The 22,628-nt window shown below is 38.2% G+C and overlaps 1 protein-coding gene and 1 non-coding gene across 4 annotated transcripts in view; one reads left to right on the top strand and one right to left on the bottom strand.

Annotated features, from left to right (window-relative positions):
• ARMH3 (armadillo like helical domain containing 3) overlaps positions 1 to 22,628 on the bottom strand; it is a 182,870-nt gene that overhangs the window by 88,712 nt on the left and 71,530 nt on the right. For 2 of the 3 annotated variants that reach the window (XM_057735293.1, XM_057735294.1), the window contains 2 exons: positions 15,366 to 15,448; positions 14,712 to 14,838 (listed from right to left, as the gene is read on the bottom strand). The exons of the other annotated variant lie outside the window; for it this stretch is intronic. In XM_057735293.1, coding sequence (XP_057591276.1) covers positions 14,712 to 14,838; positions 15,366 to 15,448 — 210 coding nt within the window. The remainder of the gene's footprint in view (positions 1 to 14,711; positions 14,839 to 15,365; positions 15,449 to 22,628) is intronic. 3 annotated transcript variants of the gene reach the window in all.
• On the top strand, positions 10,474 to 10,580 carry LOC130854635 (U6 spliceosomal RNA). The gene has a single exon (XR_009054084.1). It is a non-coding gene; the product is annotated as a U6 spliceosomal RNA (small nuclear RNA).

Raw genomic sequence — 22,628 nt, 5'->3', positions numbered from 1 at the left:
AGTAGCAGCAGCTCTACTGGAGGGAGGGCTTATAGCTCTGATAGGGAAAGAAAGTTCATCTGGCTGCTTTGCATCTGTTCTAGCAATACTTCATTTTTATACATTCATGCAATTTTATGAAAGAGAAGATGGATGCCTTAATAAAACATTATCAGAGTGCTGCTTTTCTAATTTACAAGATTTAGTGCAAGGGTCCTTGGTACAGTTTCACATTAGAGCTCCACAGTCTGAACCTGTGTTTCACCTAGTGTATGTGCAAATTTATTCATATAATGAACAAAATTGTTTCAAGCAGGTCAGATGTATTTCTTTCAACTCAACTGCAAAAACTGTTTAGATACATCTGTTTTCCACCAGACCCTCCACTAAATCATAAATTCTCTGATGGTGAGGACCTAACATTTATGGAACTGAGATGAATTTTACTCTTCTTACCTCAGAGAGGTATTTAACTCTGCCCATGTATTATTTCTCTGTTAACATCCTGTCACTTTGCTGTTTAGTGAACAGGCACCCAGATGACCTCATCACTGCATTTCTCTTGAAATGCCATAGGCTTTTTACATTCTTTTCTAAGTTACCAAATTTAAACACAAAATTATCTCAAAGTGCCCTAAATGACTCAAGCTAAGGTTATCATTTATGTAGTAAATTATGGTACAAAAAAATAGCACACTATGCAGCCATTAAAAAAACAGACTTGGGGCTTCCCTGGTGGCGCAGTGGTTAAGAATGCAGGGGACACAAATTTGAGCCCTGGTCCAGGAGGATCCCATATGCCACAGAGCAATTAGCCTGTGCACCACAACTACTGAGCCCACGTGCCGCAATTACTGAAGCCCACACGCCTAGAGCCCATGCTCCGCAACAAGAGAAGCCATGGCAATGAGAAACCCACACACCACAATGAAGAGCAGCCCCTGCTCGCCACAACTAGAGAAAGCCTGTGCGCAGCAAAGAAGACCCAACACAGCCAAATAAATAAAATAAATAAAATAAATCTTAACCAAAAAAAAACAGTCTTAAATAATAGCAAGAACTGGAAACAACCCTAATTTCCATGAAAAGAAAGAATGGTTAAAAAAAACTACATCCATATTATGCAAAAAAAAAAAAAAAAAAGAGGGAGAGAGAGAAAGAGCAATAGGGAGGGAGAGAGAAAGAGACTTAAGAAAACTACAAAAAAACAGGAAAATATTCTATGATAGTTTAAAAAAAACACGAAATAGGAAAACATGATTACAGCTATGTAAAACTATGCATACAAGTACACTAATACACAACTATGAAAACAGTGATCATACTAGAAAGAAGAGATGGTAAAAAAAAAATTTTTTTTACCTTGCTTTTTCTTCAGTATTGGTAATTATCTTTTTTTTTTTAATAAAATAAAGTTCAAAATACAGTATCATTTATGGTTCAGGATAGCTTGTGTCGAGGTCCTTCCTATTCAGTGGATATCACTGCAGTACATTAATGCCACAGGAATATTAAATGTGTGCCTTTATCAAAAAAGTCTCAGTGAGCCTTCCTCTTCTAGCCATAATGGAATAACAAGACATAATTAACTCTCCTACCTTAAACAATAGAAAACTGAACAAAATATATGAAACAACTGTTTTCAGATACTGTACAACAGGTATACAGAACTGTGACCCCTGAAGTAAGAAAACAAACAAGGTGAGCACTCCGATTACCTCAGCTTACTGTGTGAAAAAGTTTCCAGCCTACAGGGCAGGGAGGAGGAACTTAAACAGAATCCAGAAGTCATGCCAAGCCAAAGACACAGAGATCAGCAACTGGACAGGCCAAGGCACCTAGAATTTGTGAGGTAGAGTACTGCAGAGGAGGGAGTTTGACAGGGAACTATGGAAGTTTGTAGAAGGGTCCTCTTACATATTTTGCTGAGCACCGATCTGCACACAGGGAAGAGGAAACTACCCAAGGCTGAGAATGCAGAACCACTGGAAAAGAGAAGAAACTGTGGAGCTCACGGAAGGCTCCACAAATAAAATAATTTGCATTTCCACCAACAAGAGTGGAAAAACCTACATGGGTTATCAGTTAGAGTCTGCAGATGGGTACTGCGTTAGTAATGGGGACAAATTAGCCCATGATAAAAGCTGCTCTCAACCTGCCCTAACAACACGTAAAAGCAAACCCTAAAAGGATGAAACTGATGTCACACAACATAATTGCAATCCAGAACAAAGTCCAACATTATATAAAGAAACATAACAAAATCAAGCACTTACAACATTAACATCACAATGTCCAAAATCCAATTTAAAAATTACCAGCATTCAAAGAAGCAGAAAAACATGACCCATAAGCAGGAGAAAAATCAGTCAATAGAAACAGATCTAGACATGAAGAGAGATGATGGAATTAGCAGAAAAGGACACTAAAACAGCGATTGTAAATATGCTCCATATGCTCAGGAAGAGTGAGGAAAATATAAACATGATGAGGAAAGAAATGAACATATTAAAAAAAGTCTAGGGCTTCCCTGGTGGCACTGTGGCTAAGAATCCACCTGCCAATGCATGAGACACGGGTTTGATCCCTGTGCCGAGAAGATCCCACATGCCACGGAGCAACTAAGCCCATGCGCCACAACTACTGAGCCTGTGCTCTACAGCCCATAAGCCACAACTACTGAGCCCACGCGCTGCAATTACTGAAGCCTGCGTGCCTAGAGCCCATGCCCCGCAACAAGAGAAGCCACCGCACTGAAGAAGCCCGTGCCACAACAAAGAGTAGCCCCCACTCGCCACAACTAGAGAAAGCCCGTGTGCAGCAACAAAGCCTCAACACAGCCAAAATAAATAAATAAATAAATAGTAAAATGAATCTTAAAAAAAGTTGAAATAGACTTCTAGAGAAGAAAATGTTTTCTGAAACAAAAAAAATACACTAGATGAAATGAACTGAGATTAGTAAAATTAACAGCATATTAAAAAATTACAGAAGAAAAGATCAGTGAATTTGAAGACTGAGGAACAGAAACTATCTAAAATGAGAGAGAGAAAAGACCAAAAAAAAATGGGAAGAAAGGAAAAATACCCACAGAGCTTTAGTGACCTATGGGACATTGTCAAGAGGTCTAACATATACATAATTGAAGTTCCAAAACAAGAAAAAAGGAGAGGGGACAGAAAAATATTTGAAGAAATTAGCAGCTAAAAATTGTCCACATTTGATGAAAACTAGAAACCCACAGATCCAAGAAGCTCAGGAAACCCCAAGAAAAATAAACATAAAGAAAACCATGTTAAGGCAGATGATAATCAAACTACTGAAAATCAGCAGTAAAGAGAAAATGTTAAAAGCATGCAGAGAGGGACTTCCCTGGTGCCTCAGTTGTTAAGAATCTGCCTGCCAACGCAGGGGACAGGCATCCAATCCCTAGTGCAGGAAGATCCTACATGCCGCACAGCAACTAAGCCCATGCACCACAACTACTGAGCACGTGCCCTAGAGTGATGTGCCACAACCACTGAAGCCCACGTGCCTAGAGCCTGTGCTGTGCAACAAGAGAAGCCACCAGCCGCTGCAATGAGAAGCCCGTGCATCGCAATGAAGAGGAGGGAGGAGATATAGGGATATACGTATAAATACTGCTGATTCACTTTATTGTACAGCAAAAACTGGCACAACAGTGTAAAGCAATTAGATTCCAATAAAGAGGTTTAAAAAAAAAAGAGTAGCCCCGCTTGCCACAACTAGAGAAAGCCCACATGCAGCAACAAAGACCCAATACAGCCAATAAATAAATAAATAAATAAATAAATAAATAAATAAATAAATAAATAGTGTGCAGAGAAAAAAGATACATTATACACAGAAAAATGAAGATAAGAATGACAGTAGACTCCTCATCAGGAACTATGCAAGCCAGAAAACAACAAAATGACATTTTTTAAGTACTGAAAGAAAAATTCTATATTTAGCAAAAATGTCTTTAAAAGCTGAAGGTGAGATTCCACTTTCAGTGTGGCAGAGTAGGCCTAGTAAAGCCTCTCTCTCCTGCTGATTACAGCTAAAAAGCCTATATAAAATATAAAAAGTACTACCTGAGGGCTCTGAAAATTAAACTAAACCACACAGATTATAGAGGGGAGTCAAAACTTGGAGAAACACCCACAAAAGTGGGTTTCCAGAGTTTCTTTTTTCCTATTTTCTCTTGCAGGTTTGCCTCAAGATCCAGACAGTCACAGAGATGCATGATAGAGGAGTTGGGTGGATGGCTAAAACTTCAATAGAAAACTTCATCTTTCTCTAAGTCAGAAACCAGGAAAAGGGGCTTCTGCTGCTCAGAGAACACAGAGAGAATCTTGTACAGACCAGGAGAAAGTGTTCCTCTAATTCTGCATATGAAAGTTGTACAATTCTCAGTCTCACTGGAGCTGAGCAAGCATGGAACAAATACAAAGTAGCAAAGCAAAACCTTTAAAAACTAAACTGAGGGACTTCCTAGGTGGCACAGTGGTTAAGAATCCACCTGCCAATGCAGGGCACACGGGTTCGATCCCTGCTCCGGGAAGATCCCGCATGCCTCGGAGCAACTAAGCCCGTGAGCCACAACTATTGAGCCCACGTGTTACAACTACTAAAGCTTACACACCTAGAGCCCAGGCTCCGCAGCAAGAGAAGCCACCGCAATGAGGGGCCCACGCACCACAATGAAGCCCATGCTCACTGCACCTAGAGAAAACCTGTGCACAGCAACAAAGACCCAATGCAGACAATAAATAAATAAATAAATTTATTAAAAAAAAAAAAAAAAACTAAACAGATATTTGAACTACAGTCCAGTCTCCCCAGTGGTGCATATGTGGACCAGATCCAAAGTGGCACAGAAAAGGCTTTGAACTGATAGTGGAATCACTACCCACAGAAAGTGAGAAAGAACTTGTGGTCTAACTGGATTGACTGCCTACTATTACCAAAAACCAAACCAAAACAAAACAAAAAACCAAAACCTTCAGATTATAGCTGAACCCTGAGTCTACACAATGTAACAAAAATGTTCAGAATGTAATCCAAAATTAATCAATTTATAAGGAACCAGGACATACAAAGAACCAGCATATACAATAAAATAAGAAAATGTGACAAATTCTTAGGAGAAAAGACAAACAGGTGCTTGAGATGACACAGATGTTAAAATTATCAGAGTTTTACAGCAACTATTACAACTATGTTCCATAAGAAAAAGGTAAACATGCCTGAATCATTGGAAAGGTAGAACTTCTCAGCAGAGAAACTGAAACTATAAAAAGGAACGAATAAAAAATAGAAGTAAAACATATATAAATAAAAAATTCACTAGATGGACTTAATAGCAGAATGGATTGACACAGGAGTCAGTAAACCTAAAGACAGAACAATAGAAATTATTAAACATGAAGAACAGGGAAAAATGGGGGGAAAAACAGGGCCTCAGAGACCTATGTAACAATATCAGAAAGTCTAACGTTTGTGTTATTGTGGTCCAAGAAGAAAGGGAGAGAGAAACTGAAGGCAGAAAACAACCTGCAAAAAAAAGAACGGCTGAAAACTCCGAAACGCGGTGAGATTCAAAAGCCTCAGCAAACCCCAAACAAGATAAATGCAAAGAAAAACCAGGCCAAAACGTATCATAATCAAACTTCTGAAAGCCAAAGATAAGGAAAAATATTTTAAAAGAAGCTGGAGAAAAACAACATATTACAAACAAGGGAATAATGATTCAAATGAACACAGATTTATTATCAGAAACCATAGTTGCCAGAAAAAGGGGAATAACGTCTTCAAAGTACTTAAAGAACTATAACTCGTTATCCTATATCCAGCAAAAATACCCTTCGAGAATGAAAGAAAACAAACAAAAAAATCTTATCACCAGAGGCCTAAAAAAATGCTAAAGAAAATTCTTAAGACTGAGAGAAACGATACCAGAAAGGAATTTGGATCTTCAGGAATAAAAAGAGTAACAGAAATGGAAAATATATAGGCAAATATAAAACAATATATTTTACCCTCTGAAGTTTTTCAGAATTCGGATTGTCACAAGCAAAAATTATAGCACTGTCTGGTGTGGTTTTCAATGTATGTAGATGTAATACATATGACAACTATAACAGCAAAGTAAGTGTGGGGGTTGGTGATTAGAGAACCCTACATTGTAGCAAAGCTTATCTATTTTACTGAAGTGGTACAAAACTAACTCTAAAAGGTATGTATAATGCAATCCTAGAGCAAATGCTAAAAAATATACAAAGAAATACAGTCAAAAGCCGATTGATAAATTTAAATGAAGTATTAAAAAATATTCAAGCTATCTAAAAGGAAGCAGAAAAGGAGGTACAAAAGAAAAAGAGGAAAAGAAAACAGAAAATAAATGATTGAACTAAAAGCAAGTATATAAATTATTACATGAAATGTATATGGTTTAAACATTATTACATTAAATAAAGAGTCAGAGATTGTTAGATTGGATAACCAACAAGACCCAACTATAAGCTCTGTACAAGACAGCCACTTTAAATATATTCAGATAAGCTGAATTAAAAAAGATAACCATGCAGACACAAATCAAAAGAAAGCCATGTGGCTACAAGAATATCAGACAAACAGACTTTAGAACAAGGAATATTACACAATGATAAAAAGGTCAATTCACCATGATATGCTAATCCTGTAAGAATCCTAAAAAGAAGAGCTACAAAATACATGAAACAGAAAGAAATGAAAGAAGAAACAGATAAATCAACAATTACAATTAGAGATTTCAATAGTCCTCTTTGTCCCTTAAGAACAAGTAGATAGAAAAATCTGTTGTGAACAGAGAATGTTATCAAACAACTTGACCAAACAGAAATTTATAGAACACTCCACTCCAAGAGCAGAATACAAGTGCATAAGGAACATTTACCAGGGTGGACCATATTCTGTGCCATGAAACAAGTCTCAATAAATTTCAATGTACTGAAATCACACAAAGAATATCCTTGGACCAAAAGAGAATTAAACTAGAAATTACTAACAGAAAGATATTTAGAAAATCCCCAAATATTTGAAAATTAAACAACAAAGTTCTAAATAACCCAAAGGTCAAAGAAGAAATCACAAGGGAAATCAGGAAGTATGTTGAACCTGAATGGCAATGAAAAGACACAAAAATTTGTGAGATGCAGCTCAAGTAGTACTTAGAGGGAAATGTATAGCACTAAATATTTATATTAGAAAAAAAGAAAGGTCTCATATCAATAACCTAAGCTTGTATCTTAAGAAATTAGCAAAAGAAGAATAAATTAAACTAAAAGCAAGCAACAGGAACTTCCTAGGTGGCGCAGTGGGTAAGAATCCACCTGCCAATGCAGGGGACATGGGTTTGATCCCTGCCCCAGGAAGATACCACATGCCGTGGAGCAACTAAGCCCATGCGCCACAACTACTGAGCCTGCACTCTAGAGCTCGTGAGCCACAACTATTGAGCCCATGTGCTGCAACTACTGAAGCCCATGCACCTAGAGCCCATGCTCTACAACGAGAGACCATTGCAATGAGAAGCCCTCGCACCACAACAAAGAGTAGCCCCCACTCACCGCAACCAGAGAAAGCCCGTGTGCAGCAACGAAAACCCAACACAACCAATAAAATAAATAAATAAATAAATTTATTAAAAAATATACAGAAATAAAAGCAAGCAACAGAAAGGAAATAAACATAACAGCAGAAATCCATGGACTGGAAAACAGAAAAGTAACAGAGAGAAGTAAAACAATGAAACCAAAAGCTGGTTCTTTGAAAAAACATCAATAAACTTGATAAATATGTAGCCAGAATGACCAAGACAAAGAGAAGATACAAATTACCAACATCAGGAAGGGAAGAAAGGAAATCAGTACAGACTCTACAGACATTAAAAATGAATATTACAAACAACTATCTGCCCATACAACTCACAACTTAATAAAACAAATTCTCTGAAAGACACAAACTCCCAAAAGTCACTCAAGTGTGCATTGGTGGTGTAGTGGTGAGCATAGCTGCCTTCCAAAAGTCACTCAAGAAGAAATATATAATTTAAATAGTTCTATATCTATTGAAGAAATTGAATACTTACTTAAAAACCTTCCACAAAGTAAATTCCAAGCCAGGCTGGCTTCACTGAAAAACTCTACCAAACATTTAAGGAAGAAATAATATCACTTCTAAATAAATTCTACCAGAAAACAGAGATGAGATTAACACTCTTCAACTCATTTTATGAGGTCAACATTATCTGATACTAAAACCAGAAAATGACATTATAAGAAAATAAAGTTGCAGACCAATATCCCTCATGAAATATTTGCAAATCAAATCCAGCAACACATAAAAAGGACAATAAGTTACATTCGAGGTTGGTTCAACATTCAAAAATCACTATGTCCACAGTCTATAGTAGGAAAATCATGGGATCATCTCAATAAAAGCTAAAACTTTTAAAACAGAATCCAATGTTCATTAATGAGAAAAACTCTCAGGAAACAAGAAACAAGAGAAATTTATTCAACCTGATAAAGGACAGCTACAAAAATACCTATAACTAATGTCACACATAATGAAGAATAACTGAATCCTTATACCCTATGACTGGAAACAAGGCAAATATATCCATTCTCATCACTCTAATTTAACATAGTACTGGAGGCCCTATTTCACCAGTAAAAGAAGGCAAGAAAAAGAAACAAAAGGCATACAGATTGGAAGGGAAGGAATAAAACTGTTTTGTTGTAGACAACATGACTGTTTACATAGAAAAATCCTGAAAAGGTTACAATAAGTTACTAAATCTAAAAAGTGAGGTTAGCAAGATGATGGGATATAAGGTTAAATTCAGAAATCAATAGTGTTTCTATATGTTAGCAATGAACAAATAAAAATTGAAATTCTAAAAAATACCACTTATAATAGCATCAAAATCCATGAAATACTTTGACATAAATTTAATAGAACGTGCAAGATTTACATACTGAAAACTATAAAACACTGATGAGAAAAATCAAAGGCTTCAATAAATGGAGAAATATATGCTGTTCATGGATTGTAAGATTTATTATTAAGATGTCATTTTCCTGCCCAAATGATCTATAGATTCATCATAATTTTAATCAAAATTCCAGTAGGCTTTTGACAAAAATAAATACTAAAACTCATACGGAAAAGTAAAGGACCTAAAATAGCAAAAACAATTTTGAATTAGAAGAATAAGGTTAGGGACTTCCTTGTGCTGCACCTACTGAAGTTTGAGCGCCTACAGCCCACACTCCACAACAAGAGAAGCCACCCCAATGAGGAGCCCATGCACCACAGTGAAGAATAGCCCCAGCTCACCACAACTAGAGAAAGCCCGTGCACAGCAATGAAGACCCAACGCAGCCAATCAATCAATCAATCAATAAGCTTATTAAAAAAAAGAAGGTTAAAAGATTCATACTACCTGGTTTCAAGACTTACTATAAAGCTAGAGTAATCAAGACAGTGTTATTTGTGAAAAAATAAACACATATATCAATAGAACAAAATATAAGGACCAGAAATATACCTACATATGTAAGGTCAACTGATTTTTGACAAATGTGCCAACGCAATTCAATGGAGAAAGACAGTCTCTTCAACAAATGGTGTTGAAACAAGTGAACAGCCATAAACAAAACATGCACTTTGATCGAAACCTAGCAGTATATAGAGAAATTAAGTTGAAACGAATATTAGACCAAAGTGTAAAGTGCTAAAACTTTAAAATTAAAAGATAATCATTTTATCCTTGGGTTAGAGAAAGATTTCTTAGATAGCACACAAAAAGTAAAAACCATAAAAGAAAAATTAATAAATTGTATTTATAAAAATTAAAAACTTCTTCGAAAGACATTAAGAAAATGAAAATACAAGCTACAATCTGGGAGAAAATATTTACAAAACACATATCTGAGAAAGGACTAGTATGGAAAAATAAACCTAGAAATCTCACATCTCAAAAACAAGAAAACAACCCAATTCTCCTTATAGAAGAATTCTAAATAATAACTTACATAGATACTCTCCCCTCAAGGAGGTGCAGCTTAACCTCTCTCTCCTAACCCTCCACCTCCATACCAACTTCAGGGTTGGCTGCATATAGTGACTTGCTTCCAACGAATAGAGCATGGAAAGGGAGAAAAAAAAGCAAGCCTGCAGAGAAGAAATTTTGCAAACACTTCCTTAACCAAGTGATCAAGGTTAACATTATCAATGATTAAGTCATGTCAACAACATATACACCTGATGTGATGAAAAGGCCACTTTGACAACGTGGCATTCTTCCCCCAAACTCATAACCCTAGTCCAACCATGAGTAAGTCACGAGACAAACCCAAATTGAAGAAGGTTCTCCTCAAAACTGTCAAGGTCATAAAAAATCAGCAGACACTAAGAAACTGTCAGATAAAAAGAGACTAAGGAGTGCTCGCTTCGGCAGCACATGTACTAAAATTGGAACGATACAGAGAAGATTAGCATGGCCCCTGCGCGAGGATGACACGCAAATTCGTGAAGCGTTCCATATTTTTGAAAAGATGCTCAACATCACTAATCATCAGAGAAATGCAAGTCAAAGCCACAATGAGGTATCACCTCACACCAAGCAGAATGGCCATCATCACAAAATCTGGAAACAATAAATATTGGAGAGGGTGTGGAGAAAAGGGAACTCTCCTGCACTGTTGGTGGGACTGTAAGTTGGTACAGTTTTCCACTATGGAAAACAATTTGGAGGTTCCTTAAAAAACTACAAATAGAACTACCATATGATCCAGTAATCCCACTACTGGGCATATACCCAAAGAAAACCATAATCCCAAAAGAAACATGTACCATAATGTTTATTGCAGCACTATTTACAATAGCCAGGACATGGAAGTAACCTAAATGCCCATCAACAAACGAATGGATAAAGAAGATGTGGCATATATATACAATGGAATATTACTCAGCTATAAAAAGGGATGAGATGGAGATATACGTTATGAGGTGGATAGACCTACAGTCTGTCATACAGAGTGAAGTAAGTCAGAAAGAGAAGGACAAATATTGTATGCTAACTCACATATACGGAATCTAAAAATGGTACTGATGAACTCAGTGACGAGAACAAGGACGAAGGTGCAGAGAATGGACTGGAGAACTCAAGGTTTGGGAGGGGGTGGGGGGTGAAGGGGAAGCTGAGACGAAGCGAGAGAGTAGCACAGACATATATATATACTACCAACTGTAAAATAGATAGCCAGTGGGAAATTGTTGTATAACAAAGGGAGTTCAACTCGAGGATGGAAGATGCCTTAGAGGACTGGGGCGGGGAGGGTGGGGGGGACTCGAGGGAGGGTGGGGGGGGAGTCAAGGGAGGGAGGGAATATGGGGATATGTGTATAAAAACAGATGATTGAACTTGGTGTACCCCCAAAAAAATAATAAATTAATTAATTTAAAAAAAAAAAAGAGCAAATTGAAAGTAAAAAAAAAAAGAGAGAGACTAAGGAGCCATCACAAGTAAATGTAACGTAGCAAGGATGTGATCCTGGAATACAAAAGGAACATTAGAGAAAAAACTAGTAGAATCCAAATAAACTCTAGAGTTCAGTTAAGTGTAATTTTTTTTTATTATGGTAAAAAACACCTATCATTAAAATTTACCACTTTAACCTATTTTTAAATGCGCAGTTCAATGACGTTTGTATCTTGCAGAACCGAAGCTCTGTATCTATTAAACAATTCCCTCTGCACCCTCCCCACTAGCCCCTGGTAATCACAATTCTGTATCCATGAATTTGACTACCTTAGATACTTTATATAGGTGGAAAGGTTTTGTGACTGGCTTTTTTCACTTAGCATAGTGTACTCAACATTGATCCACACTGTAGCAAGTAACAAGATTTCCTTCCTTTTAAAGGCTGCATAGCATCCCATTATATGTATATATCACATTTTATTTATCCATTCATCTGTTGATGGACATTTGGGTTGCTTCCATCTCTTGACAATTGTGAATAGTGCTGCTATAAACATGGGTATGCAATCTTTTTTTTAATGGGCAAAAGATCTGAACAAATCCTTCATCAAAGATATATGGATGGCAAATAAGAACAGGAAAAGATGTTCAACACCACTATTCATCAGGAAAATGCAAATTAAAACCATTATGAGATATTGCCACACACCTATAAGAAGCCAAAGGGGGAAAAAAAGAATGTTGGCTAGGATATGGAGGGACTACAACTCTTGCATACTGCTGTAAGTAATGTAAAATAGTACATCCACTTTGGAAAACAGTTTGGTGATTTCTTATAAAGTTAGCATATATTTACATAATACCCCCAAATCCCATTCATAGGTATTTAACCAAGTGAAACGAAAACTTGTATTCACATATAACTGTGTACAAAATGTTTACAGGAACTTTATTTACAATCGCTAAAAACTGGAAACCCCCCAAATGTCCTTCCACTGATAAATGCATAAACTAAACTGGCATATTCCCACAATGGAATATTATCCCACAATAAAAAGGGATCAACTACTGATACATGCATCAACATGGATAACTTCAAACAAATTACTATGTATAAGAAGCCAGACTCAAAAAACGTCATCTATATACATATTTTTAGAAAAGGCAAAGCCATTGGGACAAGGAAGAGATCCATGGTTGCTAGGGATTGGGGAGGAGCTGGGGTGGAGATTGGGGTGGAGGAGTTGACCTCACAGAAGTACAAGAGAAGTTTTTGAGATACTGAAACTCTTTTGTATCTTGATTTTCTGTGATAATTACATTTCTATATGCATTTGTTGAAACTCAGAACTGTACATTAAAAAGGGTGAATTTTACCATATATGTAAATTATACCTTAAAAAACTTGACATAAAAAAAGTTTTTTTTCCACCGGAAGTTTCATCATACTTTATACAAAATGGAAAGCACTAAAACATGCCACCTCCTACTATTTGCTGTGTTTCATTTAGTGAAATTTTCACTTTCCTATTTGTACTTTTTTGGTTAACATTTTAATTTCCTTAGCAGATATGAGCATTCCCAGATGCCCTCTCTTATCTTACATGGCCCAGTTGAGAAGGTAACTCAGACTTCTATAAAATATCTCCCCCATTCCAACACTTTCCTTTCCTCACTGAAAGGCATCTTTACTCATCTATAAATGGGTGCTAAAGCCTCTGGGGTGCTCTTCACCCTTGGAGAATTCTATGTTCTTGAAAACAAGGACATTGGTAAAGCCAGGTAGATGCAAACCACACCAGGGTACTCTGAGCACATTTTGCCAATGGGAAGTTTGCTAGAGGGTTCTCATGGAATACTTCCCAGCTCCTTAAAAAAAAAGAGAGAGAGAGACATGTGTCTTGATTTGACAATGGGAACTTGCTATTCTGAGGGGAGCTGACCTGATGCTAAAGCTATTGCACTGAGAATAAGAGAGCAGGGAAATAGAAAAAATTTTTCCTCTTAGGCAATCCTTCTTTTCCAGTGTGCTTCCACTATTTCTCCAGGTATTTGTTCCAAATCCCCTCTACCTTTCTCATGATACAGGAGTCCAAAGCAGAAAACGAACTTTTCACAAATAGTCCCAACAAAAGGGATAAAGTAAACTAATCGATAGTGACAGAAAGCAAGCCAGTAGTTGCCCAGGGAGAGGGCGTGAGGGATAGAGGTGGTAAAAGGGACATAAAGGGACACAAGGAAATTTTGGGTAGGGGATGGATATGTACATTATCTTGATTGTAGTGACAGCTTCATGTACATATACATATGCCAAAACTTATCAAAAATTGTATACTTTAAGAGTGCAGTTTGGGACTCCCCTGGCAGTCCAGTGGTTAAGACTGCGCTTCCACTGCAGGCGGTGCGGGATCCATCCCTGGTTGGGGAACTAAGATCCCACATGCCGTGCAGCGCAGCCAAAAAATAAATAAAATTTTTTTAAAAAAGAGTACGGTTTATTATATATCAATTACATCCTAATAAAGCCAATAAGTGGGAGTTTTTTAATAGACAGCTTTATTGAGTGGCTTTCCATTTATGGGCAATCTAAAGAAATCTTTCCCGACCTTTCAAACTCGGGTAGGTTTGACTAGACTCTTCATTCAAACTTACAGGGATACATGACCTCTTTCAGAAATAAGTTATACTCATTATGGCTGCAGAATAAATTTTCAGTGAGCCAATCACCAAAAGGTTTGCAAGAAAAATTTTTGTCTAAATGCCCACTTCCTCCTGTAAGTTATGCTAAAAATACCTACGTATATTAAAACTCCATAAAAAAAAACCTTGTACTTACTCAAATCACACAGTGTTCCTTTGGGATCCCAGCTCTTCTATTTGCTGCTGTCAACTCCCACCCACTCTCACTCCCATCTCACTGGCATTCACTAAATCCAAAGCCTCCCCATTCTCTTTCACAAACATCAAGAAAGGGCTACAGGGATGCTAATCAGCTTTCCACTGAGGTGAATTCTGAGTTCCTGAAGGCAAAGAAGTCCAAATATACTTTCCTATTGCCTGAGAAAAGGAGACTACTATAGTTCTGTGCCAAGCAAGGGCACAAAGCAACTAGAGAAGAATCTTTTGTAGTCTTTTCCTTTCATAAACCCAAAATCACAGCTGATGGGGAGAGAGGAATAAAAAGAAGACAGCTTACCCATGGAATAGAGGTTGTCAAAGCTCTGGTGCATGCGGATAATCTCATAGTAGAGTTCATCATAACTGCTGGGGGTGGGCAGGAATGTATCACCATATGTGATAAACATATTAAATAGGTTCACAATCTAAAAAAGAAGCAAAAGCCCATAAAAAGGTATCACACTATGAAGGCCAGAAGGGTACTATCAGTACTGCGCTACAGCCAGCTTTTATTGTCTTGCAAGAGCTAATTGTTAAATTTTCAGAAATTTTGTGAGCTGGTTATTAAACAAAGTCATTATTAAAAATTAAATATAAACCTACGATTCAATAAATTATATTTAAATACAGTAATAAGTACTCAAAACTATCACTTCCTAATTATTTTTCTACCTTTTAGTATTATTTATGCTCTTGAATTTAATTTACACCTCATATCTGTGTAGTCGGAATATCATATAATGTGTTATCATTGTCTCATGAAAGAGCCCTAGGTTCTCCAAAGACATAGGTGAAATCAGGGAGCACCAGTGTAGAGATTCTGATCTAAAGAGAAAATAAAGGTCTGGTTCTCCCTATGGTTTAATCCCTAGAACACCAGCTCCTGTCTCAAACCAGACCATTTCTGCCTTAGGGTACAGCTTCAGAAAAATAAATACTGTTTGCTACTCACCATAAGGGCTAATGTAAAAATGTTGTGTTTGGCCAAAAGTACGGTCTCATTTGACATTAGGAACTTCAGCAAATTTATCAAGGCTTAAAAAAGAAAAAAGAAAGAAAGGCATCAATAAGATAATCAAAGCATAACCAATAAAGTTAAATGAAAGCAGTGAAAGTAGACTAGCTCCACACAAATCCAAACAGGGCTAGAATGAGTACATTGCAGCTACTGAGGCCTTTTTTTTTTTTTTTTAATCAAATTTAGTTGGTTGCGCCTGGTCTTAGTTGTGGCAGGCAGGCTCCTTAGTTGTGGCATGCATGTGAGATCTAGTTCCCTGACCACAGAGTTCGAAGCCAGGACCCCTGCATTGGGAGCTTGGAGTCTTAACTATTGCACCACCAGGGAAGTCTCAGGACTTTTTAAAAGCAGGCAAAGTAGGTGTATTTGAAGAAAGCACTAACCTTTCCAAGCACATGTCTGCTTACCTGCCCAAAGATAGTTTTTAAAAATCTACTTTTTGCCACTTCTTAAATAGCAAGTGAGCTCAGAAATGTGACTATAAAATGACCATTTTAGTGTTCCAAATTTACTCCTGCATGGTGATTTCCCTATCAAATTTGCTCAGTTTACTGAGTGTCCCCTTCTCACCCCAGGCTGCTAGCATCCCAAGTCACCAAGTTCTAGCCATGTATCTGTTTCAAACATCACTGCTAAGAAAGACATGTTTCAATTCTAACTGGTCAACAGGTGTGCCAGATATACTTTAGAACCTACTTCAGCTCTGGATAAGAAAGGAACTCACAAAGAAAAAAAAAGCCCTTACCTGTTCTAAATATTCAAACAAAAGTGCAGCTTGTTCTGTCCTCTCTCAACTGTGACAACATTTATTGAAAAGGTCCCCTTTTTGCCTTGAAATCTTTAATGAGGGGAGAGAGTGCTAAAACCCAAGCGATCTCAGTCATGAGACTGACTTCCAAGTCCCTAGGTTAACAGTGCAGCTTTAAAGACATTTTTGCAAATAAATATTAAGCACAAAATAATTTATCAGTTGCCTTACACTCTTTCACACAAGACTATAAAATAAATTCTGCTTCTGTGCCCATCATGACTACTGCCCCTGTACCTAACCCCGCTATTTGATGAGGAACTATAAAGAAGGGATTCAGCAGCTGCAAGTAACTGATGTTGCTTTTGTCTTCTCTCCCTCAACCCTTTCTACTTCCACAGACACACACAAAAAAGGCTTGACCTCTCCTTTACTAAGACCGTATCTGCTTCTTTGCCAGCAAAGAAGTCTATTCTCCCATGCTGTCTGAGCTTTGTGTGACGTTTACTACTTCGATTTGAAACAGCAGGGAATGATGAATGAAGTCTCTCCAGACACTTGCTGCCTGCCACACAACATCCCTCACTCTCAATCCTCTAAAATCACATAGTACAGTAAAGAAACAGCAGGCAAGGAAAAGTACAAGAGCTTGTCTACATTCTATTTCTAAAGCCTGAATCTTCCCTTCAAATAGCAAAAAAAAAAAAAAAAGTCTGGCTAGGGATGAAGGAGGTAGGCATCCTCATTTATGATTTCTTCAGCCTGACTGAAGTCTCTGAGGTTTCATAACGGAAAGGCAAATGATAGGCAGCTGGCCCTTTTGATGTTGTCTGTTAACAAGCGATATATTGGACTGGACCCCAAAAAAGCTCCACTGGAACCCATTCTGGATCACACAGCCTGCTTAGCTCCTACCAGAAGCTCAGAGAATGAAAGGAACTAGCTAAAATCCACATAAAAATGACTAGCCATGGAAACTCCCTGACAGTCCAGTGGTTAGGACTCGGCCCAGTCTCTGCCGCGGTTCAGGTTCAATTCCTGGTAGGGGAACTAAGATTCTGCAAGCCATGTGGCACGGCAAAAAAAAAAAAAAAAGAGAAACCCAGCCCAAGCCTCTCTCCTTAATGAGCAGGGGCTGCCCACTCCATCCCCCTAATCCCAGAGCTTAGACAAGTCCTGTTAATGGATAAATCACCTGACAATAAGACGCTACAAACTCACAAGAGACAAAAGGATGGGTAACACACGTGGCACTCTGCAAAACCTAATGGCTAGAAAAAGACTAAGCTGCTTTTGCACACATCCAATCAATGTGTGGGCTTTTGTCCCAGGCACACACAGCACAAAGATGCAGCCTCAGCAGTGGTTATGTGGTAATTAAGGGATAGAAAACCTGGAGAAAAATAAGTGAGAGCAATGATTTATTGCTCCTCTACTGGACTGCAGCTAGGCTTGATCTCTGGGATTCAGAGTCAGGGATGATCAAGTGATAAATATGAGGGGAGAAAGAGAGCAATTCTGTCACAGGCCAAGAGGTGGCCTGTGTCCCAACTGCCAAAGATGTCAGCAGAGCCAACAGTATTGAGAAGGTGAGTCCAGCACTGCAATACTGAGAGTCAGTGTCAGGGAAAACCTGCATTCTGCTCCTTACAATTAGGTGAGACCTCCCCACCCCACCCCCCCAAAAAAAAGCCAAGGTTTTCCTACCTGGAAGTCGTCATTCTCTAGAGGGAACGAACAAAGCAACCTTAAAGTTGGCTCCCACAAGCCTCTGACATCAGGGACCACAATTCCTCTTCAAGAGGGAATGCCCCAAATATCCCATAAAATAATGCTTTTTTTCCTTCAACATCTGACTTTGCACTCATTCTATCAACTGCTCAGTGTCCTATACACATCATTACATACACACCGCCTTGTATTCTCTTGTGATGGGAGTTCAAAGTCTGTGAGGCTTCAACATAGCTGATTTTTTTAAGATTGAATTTGTTACAATATTGCTTCTGTTTTTTATGTTTTGGTTTTTTGGCCTGGAGGGATCAAACCCACACCCCCTGTATTGGAAGGCGAAGTCTTAACCACTTGCCCACCTGGGAAGTTCCCTCAACATAGCTGGTTTTAGATTTTTAGAGCTAGAAAGGACTTAGAGGTCATTTAATCAACTCCCTCATTTTTGGATTCAAAAACAACCCTTACCACTGCCCCAACAAGTTAGTGACTTAGCAGGGACTAGAACCTGGCCTCCTGTTTAGTGTTCTTTCTACCATTCCATTAAGATAAGAGTGAACAAATAAAGGTGGTGATGCAGTCAAATGTTAAAGGGAAGGAAGCTTACGTATAAATGCTGTGCTTAGACTTGCTGACTATACTGTTACCAACACTTCTCTAGACTCTGGTTTATAACCTTCTCCACCTACTGGCTGTTCCGAGATTATTTTCATGCATTTGGCCCCCTTCCTTTCTCAGTCCTCAGCTACTTATCAGACTACAGATGTTTAACACCTCACTGTTACCCTTCTTCTATTCACTCTCAAAACTAAAAAACTCACAGTAGCTTTTCTCAGCATAAATCACCTCAGCAGGTGTATATATCGGCTCTCATCGCTCTTCTTTAAATCTCACCTTTCATATACCTCTCTCTCCCTTTCTGTTTATGCTTCCTCCCTAGTATCTTTAAAAAATAATAACAATAATAAATGTCAACTAAAACTGTTCCTATTTCCCTCACTCAGGGTTACCTCCTTCAAAATTATGTACTGAACATGGAATATGATCACATCTGGACTTGACATGGAGCCAAGATCCCCTTTCTTTATGCAAAATCAGAACTGAAATAAACAAAAACACATGAGTACAAACAATTAATAGCGAGGTTTATTCATAAGCTATTATGGTATAGTGCTATGAACAGGGTTTAACTGCAGGCCAGAGAATAGCCTTGGGCCAGGGGCAGGTTCAAGGACAGCAGAGAACTCAGGATCTCAGTGCCAACACACAAGTGGCACAGAGCTCACGCTGGCTGACTCCTGGCTCATCACTCTCAACACACACAAAATTTTTAGAAAACTGCCCTAGAGCCATTTGTCCACTTGGTGCCATTTGGGCACAAGACCAGCCAAACTGTTCCAAGGACAGTCACAGAAATAACAGTACATAGAGGGAAGAGTTAAGATAACTTCAAAAGATAAGGGGTTGGTTGTATAAACAAATATTGTTAATTAGTCGTATGTCTGTAAGAGTTTGGTATTAAGTACAATACATGTTGTAGTCATTGTGAAGATAAGAGGGGCAGGATATACTTTTTTATTCTTTTTAATTTAACTCTTTGGTTTACCATGTTTCTAATTTTTAAATAATAGTTTTAAAAGGAAGCAGGGAAGAAGAGACTAGCACAAGCATTTCCTCACCAAAGACGTGATCCTTAGTCTGAAAGATTTCCAAAGAAAAAGGGCCTATGTTATAGAAACCCAATACTGTGTGAACAGTTTTGCCTATTAGGTGAGCAATGGCTACTCATCCCACAGAACAGAATGGCACAGCTTACTGCAGAGTATCTTTTCAGATGAGGACAAGCTTGGTGGTTGAGACCTTCCAGGCCTTAATAGACAATTCTCACTGGCCCTCATCCTTCACAGCCCCAGGAGTAGGCTGCCCCAAAACACCAATGCCAGGCAGATATATCATATAGAGAAATGCATCATATTTTTCCTGCTGAATGACAATAACTACAATAACTGTGCCAGAAGCTCACACAAAGTACAGTTGTCCCTCAGTATCCACAGCAGGGATGGTGGGGTGGGGGTGGGGATTGGCTCCAGGACCCCTCACAGATACCAAATTCCATAGATGCTCAAGTCCTTTACATAAAATGGTGTAGTATTTGCATGTAACCTACACACACCTTCCTGTATGCTTTAAATCATCTTTAGATTACTTATAATACCTAATACAATGTAAATGCTATGTAAATAGTTGCTGGAATGCAGCAAAATCAACTTTTGCTTTTTGGAACTTTCTATACTTTTTTTTTCAAATGTTTTTGATCCGTGGTTGGCTGAATCCATGGATGCAGATATGGAGGGACAACTGTATCTCAAACCTTCCTCTTTTCTACTGCACTCCACCTGATACCTTAAAAAGAGACACTTAACTACAGAAATCACCTCCTCCAAACTACATTCATCTCTTTTCAAAGGAAGAAACACAAAGGTCATAAATGGCAAGGGAGGTAACATTTATTAGGTGTCTGCTAGATGCTAGGTAGGCATTATGTAAAGCCCTTAAAGTACATCACTCTCACTGAATCCTATTAACTATCCAATGAAGTATGTATTAGTGGTCCCAATTTACAGATGACCAAATTGAAATTCAGAAAGATTAAATAAGTTACCCAAAGCCACACAGCTAGTTGAAGTTAAATGACATTAAGAGAAACATACCAAGAAGAAGGTCCATGAACTCCCCCTGCTGAGGTCTATGAAACTGTACTGGTTCCTCCTAAACTTCAATTAAAAAAACATTTGTTGAGGGTGGGGGAGCAAGCTATCAAGGGCCAATACCTACATTTGCCACCCAAAACCACAATTTTAGTCAGAACTCCACTAATCAGCCCCTCACATATCCAAGTGACCAAAAGAAAAATCATGTAAGTTCATGTCCCTCTCTCTTGTAAGCATCTCAGGATTTCACTCCACTGACCTAAGACACTTTAACCTGCACACTCTCAAAAACAAGAGGTTAAAAGCAAGGACTCAAGTATTTGTGCACACGTGTTCACAACAGCCAAAAGGTGGAAGCAATACAAGAATCCAGTGACACATGAATACATAAACGAAATGTCGTATATACATAAAATGGAATATTATTCCTGAAAAAGGAAATTCTGACACATGCTATAAAGTGGATGAAACATGAAGACATTATGCTAAGTGAAAAAGCCAGTCACAAAAGGACAAATACTGTATGATTCAGTTTATACACAGGACGCAGAGAAATCAAATTCATAGAGACAGGAAGTAGACTGGTGGTTGCCAGGGTGTGGAGAGGGAGGAATGCAGACTTATTGTTTAATGGATACAGTTTCAGTTTAAGAAAATTTTAAAAATTCTGAAGATGGAAGGTAGAGATGGTTGCACAACAATGTGAATGTACTTAATGCCACTGAACTATACACTTAAAATGGGAAATTTTATGTATGTTTTACCAATTAACAAACAGAGGCCAATGTTTTTCTTTCCACAGACACTAGCGTAAGCCCTGCAAACACTCCATCCCAGCTTTCTGTAACCTCAGCATAACTGATGAGCTGGAATTTACATCATGGTACACACTACTGAGTACAGGACCAAACATACAAAGATGTTTCCTTTTTTTTTAATCTTTATTTATTTATTTATTTATTATTTTTTGGGGGGTACACCAAGTTCAATCATCTGTTTTTATACACATATCCCCGTATTCCCTCCCTTCCTTGACTCCCCCACCCTTGAGTCCCCCCCACCCTCCCCGCCCCAAGTCCTCTAAGGCATCTTCCATCCTCGAGTTGGACTCCCTTTGTTATACAACAACTTCCCACTGACTATTTTACAGTTGGTAGTATATATATGTCTGTGCTACTCTCTCGCTTCGTCTCAGTTTCCCCTTCACCCCCCTGCCCCCTCCCATACCTCGAGTTCTCCAGTCCATTCTCTGCACCTTCATCCTTGTTCTTGTCACTGAGTTCATCAGTACCATTTTTAGATTCCATATATGTGAGTTAGCATACAATATTTGTCCTTCTCTTTCTGACTTACTTCACTCTGTATGACAGATTGTAGTTCTATCCACCTCATTACATATATCTCCATCTCATCCCTTTTTATAGCTGAGTAATATTCCATTGTGTATATATGCCACATCTTCTTTATTCATTCATTTGTTGATGGGCATTTTGGTTGCTTCCATGTCCTGGCTATTGTAAATAGTGCTGTAATAAACATTATGGTACAAGTTTCTTTTGGGATTATGGTTTTCTTTGGGTATATGCCCAGGAGTGGGATGACTGGATCATATGGTAGTTCTATTTGTAGTTTTTAAAGGAACTCCAAATTGTTTTCCATAGTGGCTGTACCAACTTACAGTCCCACCAACAGTGCAGGAGAGTTCCCTTTTCTCCACACCCTCTCCAACGTTTATTGTTTCCAGATTTTGTGATGATGGCCATTCTGCTCAGTGTGAGGTGATACCTCATTGTGGCTTTGACTTGCATTTCTCTGATGATTAGTGATGTTGAGCATCTTTTCATGTGTTTGTTGGCCATCAGATGTTTCCTTTTTGACAGGGAAAAGAAAAGGAGCCAAATATACTCAATCAACAGAGAGCCATGGACTCTTGAGCAGGAATGCAAATTCAAAACGAACACTGGACACAGATGTAGAGAACAAACATATGGACAACAAGTGGGGAAAGCG

Source organism: Hippopotamus amphibius, chromosome 5 (assembly GCF_030028045.1).
Source record: "Hippopotamus amphibius kiboko isolate mHipAmp2 chromosome 5, mHipAmp2.hap2, whole genome shotgun sequence".
In the NCBI taxonomy this organism is placed as follows: Eukaryota; Metazoa; Chordata; class Mammalia; order Artiodactyla; family Hippopotamidae; genus Hippopotamus; species Hippopotamus amphibius.
Note: the sequence above shows the minus strand (reverse complement) of the source record. Positions and strands in the feature narration are given on the sequence as shown.